At 29.6% G+C, this 8884-nt stretch overlaps 1 protein-coding gene across 1 annotated transcript; it reads left to right on the top strand.

Moving 5' to 3' along the window:
• Positions 1-4341: 4341 nt before the first annotated feature.
• On the top strand, positions 4342-6504 carry LOC127241928 (BTB/POZ domain-containing protein At3g49900). Its single transcript, XM_051261209.1, has 4 exons — positions 4342-4639; positions 4742-4826; positions 5004-5528; positions 5614-6504. The coding sequence occupies exons 1-4, from the start codon at positions 4452-4454 to the stop codon at positions 6352-6354; spliced, it is 1539 nt and encodes a 512-aa protein (XP_051117166.1). The 5' UTR covers positions 4342-4451; the 3' UTR covers positions 6355-6504.
• Positions 6505-8884: the final 2380 nt, after the last annotated feature.

The raw sequence follows: 8884 nt of genomic DNA, 5'->3' as shown, positions 1-8884 counted from the left end.
GTAAATTTAATTTTTAAAATTTTTTAAATGAATAAACAGGTCGATTATGTGTTAGTCGGATCGGGTTTGGGTCATCTAACCCATTTTAAAAATTATTAAATGTGTTAACAAATTATTTTTTGGTTGAACGGGTGTGATACTCCGGAGTTGAGCCGTTGCTTGGCCAAATTCCGTATGTAGATGAGGCAGTATTAGGCCATTCGAAGTTGATTATAAGTTAAATAGATTGAATAGACTACTCATATCAACAATGTGCATATTTTTTTTTGAAAGCCCTACTGAAATAACTTTCGTGTTTACTCTGGATTTTTTTAGGATGGGTGACCCTTGGGAAATCTTCCAGGGTGCACGTCAGTGAGGATAGAAGCGTCCTGAAATGACTCATATTGACCTGTAGGACCAGTCTACGATCCCGACACGTTCGATTTTACGTGGTTTGCGGATCAGGGTGTCACAACGGGTCGAGTCTTCTGACTTGTTCAAATAAACGAGTTGGATTCGAGTTGCACAGTTTGACCCGTTTAAAAATCTAGTCCTACCGAAACCCGACCCGACTCATTGCCAGCTCTAGGCTTCACTGTAGAATAATTAACTTTTAGTTATCTAAATTACGCCATTATTTTTGTCCCTTTCAGATCCATATCCACTTCCAATTTTAAAACATTTCATTTCCTTTTGTAGTTTGTTTTGAGTTTTGAATTTAATTTAAATACTATTGATATTTTATAAGAAGATAAAAATATATATTTCTAAAACAAAATTATGAAAATTAGTAGTAAAAAAATGAGATTTGATACATAGTAAATAAAAATCTATATATATTTTCTAAACTTATTTGAGTTTATTCACTCACTATTTTTTTATAGTACAATTCTCTATAAATATTATAAAATATAATATATATATATTAACATAATATATAATATACATTTTTTTATTCTCTTTAAAAATTATTATTAATATTATTTTTCATACTTAATTTAAAAAATAAATTCATCCAAAATCACAAAATGAATAAACCTAAATTGTTTATTATAGATATATTGAATTTGAATTCAAATTAAAACAACTTGTTCATTAAATATTTAAGGGCACCAAAATATTGCTAAAATTAGAAGTTTTTAGTTTTTTAAAGTATTATTATAAATTCCTATCTAACAACATAATTATTAAATTTCTTATATACTATTATTTATAATTTCATAGCAGGGTATAATAGTGTAATAGGATCTGAATGAAAATGGAAATAAAATTAAACATTTCATAATCTAATTTGAACCAATATTATGGGTGTGCTTGTTTATGAGAGTTTGATTTTATTTTTACTATTTTAAAATTATTTCTCCAAAAAATAAGATTAAACATCTAATTTTTATTTATAATTTTATATTTAAAATATCATATCAAATAATTTTAATTTATAATTTTATTATTTAAAATTTAAATCTAAAATCAAAACCTTACAAACAAACACTCTACATATTTTTTATTTTCTATTTTTTAACCTGCCTAACTTCGCAGACAAAATTTGAAAATGTCGAGTATTTGAACTTATAATTTTATGATTAGACATTACGGAACTCTATATTTTTTTTATTTTTTTATTTTTATATAACTTGAGAATCTGCAGCTGTTACTCGTCGAGTACGCTTTGGATAAATTTTTCGCCGAACCTAACATATTAGTATTACTTGTACAATATTGGATTCTTCCTTTTTTGGACTCGAATTCAATTATTATTATTATTGTTGTTGTTGTTGTTGTTGTTGTTGTTGTTGATGATGTATTTTTTCAACAAACAGAAACTAAAATTCAAAGATATGGAAAATATCTTTAAACTTGAATAATTAATGTATGAGATTAGGTATCTCTAAACACTGTACAGTACATGAAAAGAAATAACTGGAAATTAAATGCTGAAAATTTAAAGCGGTGATCCCGAATCTGACTTTGCTTTGTTGAAGTTGATTGAAGATGCCTTCTCCAGAAAAATCCAAATCCTTAAATATTCTTTGAAAAACGCTCGGAACCGTTGCCTGGTCAGTTACAGCAACCGCCATCAACCGCCCAAAAGAAACGCTTGGAACCGTCGCTTGATCAGTTAGAGCAACCGACTAATCCAACGACTAACTAGTCGTTGGACCAAAAGACTCCTTGGCCGCCCCCATCAAGCGACCAAACTACTGTTCACTTAAGTGGGCAGCCGACTTTACTTGGTCCGACCACGTACCAACCGACTTGCTTATCCGACCGCAGACTGCTGACTAACCGACCTGCCTATTCGACCTGCTGACCAACCGACTTGCAGACTTTCCGACCCGCAAACCATCCGACCCGCTAACCAACCGACCTGACTATCCGACCGCAAACCTTCCGACCCATAGACTTTCCGACCTATGAACCATCCGACCCGCTAACCAACCGACCTGACTATCCGACCGCAAACTAACCGACCGGACTAACGAACCGAAGACTAACCGACCTGATATCTTTTTATTATTATTATTATTATTATTTTTTGTGTGTAAGAATTATATAATTTACTCCATTTTTAATAAAAATATGATAATTTTATTTTCCATAGAATATCATAATAATATATTATTTAAAAATTAATTTGAATAATTTAAATCAAAGCACATACCAAAGAGGCCCAACTACCATAGATATAATAATATTATAATATTATGAATTTTAGTCAAATTTGTATGTGAATTCTGCTTGTATTTTTGTCTCATCATATTTTAAAAATAATATATATATATAAATTATCTTATCTATTCATTTAATTCAATAATTATTTGAACATGTTAATAACATCAACTCATTATTATAATTAACTTACGGAATTCAATTGAAATATTCTAATTAATAACTATAACCAGTACTCTACCAAATAGTTGACTGTTTTTTTAATGACCAATGATTAGGACAATGATTATTAAAATTAAGTAAAATTTATAAACACAAAATATGTTGTATGAACTTTTTTTATTATTATTATTGAAATCAAAAGTAATATAGGCAGTCTGAATATTGCCATGGATTATTAATTTATGTGTTACATTTTTTTATATTTATACAATATAATATTGTACTGTTGATTTATATATATATATATATTAACGTGTTTTTTTAGGGTGTGTTTGTTTGGGGGTTTGGATTTTGAGTTGGAATTTGAATAGTAAAAATTTTGAATTTGAATAGTTGCATGATGTGATATAAATAGGTGTTGATGTGATGTTTTGAATGTAAAATTTATTTTTAGTATAATATAAAAAATGAAAAATAGGTGTTTGATTCGATATTTTCGAGGGGAAAAAATGGGATGAATAGTAAAATTTTGTAAAAGTCTTACAACCGAACAGTTGTTGAATGAAATATCTTTTATTTTAAAAATAAGTGTTCGAATAAATTATTTTTAGAGAAAATTTTATCAAATTATATAATGAAAAAAAAAACTATCAATTTGAAAATTTTCTTATAGTCTTATTTGTAATTTGAAAATTTTATATTATGTTTTTTTCATTGTAATTTAGAAACAAGAACGACGATCCTTTGTGTTTTAAAAATTGTATGATATATTTTTAGGATATTATGTATAATATTTTTTAAAATAAAATTCACGAGTTTAATACATTTTATAGAAATTTTGTATAATATTTTTTTAAAAAAAACATATAATGAAATCCGTGTAATTTCTAAATTATGAAAGAATACATTGCAAACTTTCAAAATTATGAATAGATTATATGGTAAATTATATAATAGTCTCGTGTATTTTAATAAAAATATAAAAATATTTATTATTTTATTTATTGTGTAAAATTGATCTGTGTTAAATTAAAATAGATACAAAACATCATCTTTAAAGATAATGCACACTTAATAATACAAATTTTATACGATTATAAAAAAAATAAAGTATTTTAAATAATATTTTTTGAATGAAATAAATAATTGTTTTAATAGTTTTTTTAATTTACAATTACCTATTTTTTTTTAAAAAAAATATTATTAAATGAGATATTAATTATTTATTTAAATAAAATTATTTAAAATATTTCGTATTAATAAAAAAATAATTTTATATCTATTTGAACATAATAATAAAATTTTTTTGTATAATAAATAAAATATAAAGGATTTTATGTGGTTTAGAGTAATATTATAAGCAAATTTGCATTGTTAATTTGAATTGGAGAAGGATATGCGCTAGGAATGAATTCAATAATCTCATTTATGATTGTCCACATGCCCGCAATAAATGCACCAACTCAGTAAATAGGAATCCTTATAAGTTATAAGTCTCTCTCTCTCCATTTACAAGGAAAAGGAAGGAAACTCTTATCAATTCTGTTTACTATTCACAATTCACTCTCACTCTATAAATTCATTTCTCTCTCACCCAAAATCCCCAACTCTTCAATAACACAGAAGCAGCAGTAGCCATGGATTTAGGAGATCCGGAGTGGAATGGATTGGGCGTTGCAGGAACAATTTATGAAGAAGACGAAGAAGATGAAGATGAATATGAGGAAGATGATCAAGTTTCGTGTTCTAGCATTCAATCACTCGAATTAGCCTCTTTGCCTAATTCGACTCCTTCTCATTCTCGATTTTCCAGGCTTCAACCATGGTGTGTATCTATGTGAATGTATATCTATGTGAACGTATATGCACTTAATTTCCTAGTTTTTTTTCGCTGAAATTCAGATCTGTTTTGTTGAATTTTCTCTAGGAATTATTTATCGCTGGATAGAAAGCATGATTATCCTCCGGATGTTGTGATTCATGTCCAGGACTCTTCCTTCGGACTTCACAAGGTTTGTAACGTTCTCTACACTAGCTAGAATTTCGATCTAGGTTATTATTTTCTCTGTTCTTCAGTGAGTTTTTTCGGAATTGCATTTCTGGATGATTCGTTAGCCTAAGTAAATGTGCAATGAAGTGTGGTTTTCAACAGCAATGAAAAGTGATGGTGCATTTACTGTGATTCACAGGAAATATTAATGGCGAGAAGTACCTTTTTGAAACGACAGCTGAGTCATGAATTCTCTGAAATAACTCTCTCGCCGCCGTTAAACATTACGGCGGAGACGTTCTCTTTGGTGGCGGATTTCTGTTACGGAGACGTCGTCGTCATAACTCCGAGGAACGTCGCGGCGCTTCGCACGGCGGCGGAGTTGCTCGGAATGACAGAGGTTACCGAAACCGGTGATGAAAATTTGGTGCAGAAGTCGGAGGCGTATTTTTCCGGTGTAATTTCCGGTGGTAACAGCGACTGCGCGTCGATTATCCTCGAGTCGTGCTTCGATTATCTACCGGAGGCGGAGACTGCGGCGTCTCTCGTTAGCAGATGCATCCAGGCGTTGAGCTTGACGGCGGAAGCCGACGGCGATTTCCGGTGGTTGGATGAGGCTAAGCGGTTGCAGATCGGAGATCTGCAGTTGATTTTGGAGGCGGTTAGTCGACGATTAACCAACTCTCACGATCTCGTCTACAGAATCGTCGACGCTCATCTGAAGGTACGTAATCAATCAATTCCGGTTATCAATTCCACAATCTGTCTCAAATAATCGCTAATTCAGACGATCTAAAACGTCGATTCAGGCGAACATCGGAGGAGTCTCCGACGAACAGAAGATCAAAATGTGCAACTACATCGATTGCAGCATTCTATCTCCAAAATTTCTGATGCACGCAGTTCAGAATCCAAGGATGCCTCTCCGATTCGTCGTCCAAGCTATGTTCGTGGAGCAGTTAAACACACGCGCCTCCATTATCACCGCCGCCGACCACCAGAACCACCGCAAAGAAAATCAAACTCTCGGCGCAATCCTCCAGCGCGACGCCGCCCTCCGACAGGTGTCGCAGCTCAAAAGCATAATGACCGCCACCAACACGCGAATCCAAACACTGGAGAAAGAACTCAGCGCGATGAGAACGCTTATAAAGGAATCGGAAAGTATTAAAAACCGGACCGACTCAACCCGGTCCGCCAGCTCCCGCTTCGGTTCAGAAAGCAACAAAATCGGTCGGAACCAACTCGGCTCTATATCCGCCTTGAGTTATCGCGACGCTTCCAAGAACGTCGGAGAAATTCCGTCACCGTCCGACGAGATTCCGGCGACCGGCGAGAAGAATCTTGGCCGGAGGCTACTCAATGGGTTAAAGAGCGTATTTCGTCTGCAAAGGAAGAAAAGTGATCAGATCAAGGAAAAAATCAATAATAATAATAATAATAATAACAACAACAACAACGACAACAACAACGAACAAGAAGAAAGTGTGATCGTAATAAAAAAGGATGCAATCGCATGTAATAGGCGGCGTAATCGAGATTATTCTTAATTAATTCTAGAAAAAGAAAAAATCGGAAATCCATCGATCATCGATGTTTGTAGGATTTTGAGTGTTTGGTTTCGATTTTGGTTTTGATCATATTAATTTTGATTAACATAAAGTATTGTTGAAATAGAGTAAATTGTATTGATTTAAATATATAGGATTGCGTTGAATTATATATTTGACTTAACAATTTATGGTTGTGATCTTTTATAAATTTTACAATAAGTTTTTATTATTAAGATTTTATTTTGTTTTTTCAAAAATATCAAATAAAATAATTTTATTTTTTTAATATTATATTATAATTTATTTTATCTTAAAAAATCGTATCAAACAACTATTCAAATACAATTTTTTTATTATTAAAAAATTCAAATTCAAAATCTCAAACCTATGAACAAACACACCTTATGTATGTATGATAGTTTGTTGCAATGCAGGGATTCAAATTATATTAATATTCAACTTTTTTTTACTATATATTTATATTTATAAATGTGAAGTTAATTATTAGAAAATAAAAATTTTAAATTATATATAAATCTATTTATCCGTTAATTAAAGCAATAAAAAAAATATTTTGAGTAGTTTTATTTTTAAAATAAAATATTTTTTAAAAAAATAAAAATATAGTACGAAGAATTGACCTTTTATTATTTTGTAAAGCAGGTAAGAAACTGTTGCGTTGCATTGAAGTTTGTTATATGTTTCAAGTATCAAATTAAATTCATGACTCTCTACATTTGATAGCATATATGATTAAACTATCTTAAAATTTTATTCAGTCAAATTTCCATCACCATCATGCAATAATACACAAGGTATAAATAAATAAATAAAAGCTCTGTTTTTTTTTTTTAATACAATGAGGTACTCCTTCCGTTCCAGTACAGATGACCCAATTTTCTTTTTGGTATATCCTACAAAAAATGACTCATTTCCATTTTTGATAAGTTTATCAATCTTAAACATGCTTAACAAATATAAATTAATTTAATTAAATTTCTACCATCTTACACTTCATTTTTTTTATAAAACTAATTTATGGTAATGGTAAATAAATAAATATAATTTTTCATTCATTTGTATTATATAAAATTTTATTGTCTATAAAATGATATTCATATTGCATATATTTTATTGAGATATAATTCTAAAAAATTTAAAATACCAACAACACTACGTATATAAAAATATAATAAAATATTATCTTAACTTAGTATTAATAACTTAATAACCTACATTACTTAAAATAGGGTGTCCCTAACAAAAAAACTCCATCTTTCGCGGGACGGAGGGAGTATTTTTTTTTTTAATTATAAAAATAAAATATAAAATAAACTATAAAAACTATGGTGATCTTTGTTCTCTTTTAATTGTTTACTATACAATTTTTAAAGTTTTCAAACATAATACAAATGCTAATAGAAGATAATAATATAATTTATAATTTAATTTAATTAAATTAAGTATAAATTGATGCACAACTTTTAGATAAATATGGACCAAAGTCTTTACATCCTTACCCCAAAAAGCAAACAAGACTTTAATATAACGAAAGGGAATTAAATGAAGGAAAGCAAAGTTTGTTGCCCAAATCATTGAATTTCATGTCAATATACACACAAAGTATTAATTTTTTATTTTTTTTATCTCATATAATTTGTTCTTTTATTTTTTAAAAATATAATTATGCATTTTAATCAAAATTTAAATTAATTTATAATTATTTTTATTAATAAATATTAATTATATTTTATTTAACTTTTCGTATCTATCGTAATTTGACACCTTAACGGGTACTAATAAAATAATAATTAGAAAACTAGTATTTTATTACATATATTTTAAAACAAAAGGTCTCGTGTGATTTACAATTATTTGAAATATATATTTTTTTAAAAAAATACAATTATCAGCATAATCATTAGTTGAAATCAATATTAAATAAATGATTATTGTTAACAATTTATTCAATGGTAGACTGTTTTTTTAATTCCGTAATTGAACCTCTTATCATTTTAGTCCCGTAAGTAGAGCTTGTTGCAAACTAATTCCATAAGTGAAAAATTTTCGCTGTTTTAGTCCTCTAGTACCAGAGACGCCCGCGTGGCTCGCCTTTTATTTTTATGAGCTGACCTAGCGCGACACCTCTGGCGGACAAGTGGATTTTATTTTATTTTATTTTTTCATTTTTTAAATTTTTTTTAAATTTATTTTTAATTTTATTTGTTTTTTTTTTATTTTTTATTTGGTTCAATTGAAAATAAATAAATAAATAAAATCTACGGGTCGCCCAGTGTCGCTAACTTGGCAGGACATATGGCGGACACGTGGATTCCGGCGAGCCACGCGGGCTCTCCGGTGCCGGAGGACTAAAACAACAAAAAATTTTCACTTACGAGACTAGTTTGCGACATACTCCACTTACGAGACTAAAATGATAAGGGATCCACTTACGGTATTTAAAAAAAACAGTTTACCCTTTATTCAAATAAAACAACTCCGGGTGTGTTTACTTGTGAGGTTTAAG

The sequence above is a fragment of the Andrographis paniculata genome, unplaced genomic scaffold (assembly GCF_009805555.1).
Source record: "Andrographis paniculata isolate CXL003 unplaced genomic scaffold, ASM980555v1 Contig86END, whole genome shotgun sequence".
Lineage (NCBI taxonomy): Eukaryota > Viridiplantae > Streptophyta > Magnoliopsida > Lamiales > Acanthaceae > Andrographis > Andrographis paniculata.
The sequence above is the reverse complement of the archived record's forward strand: the minus strand, read 5'-3'. Positions and strand labels throughout refer to the sequence as shown.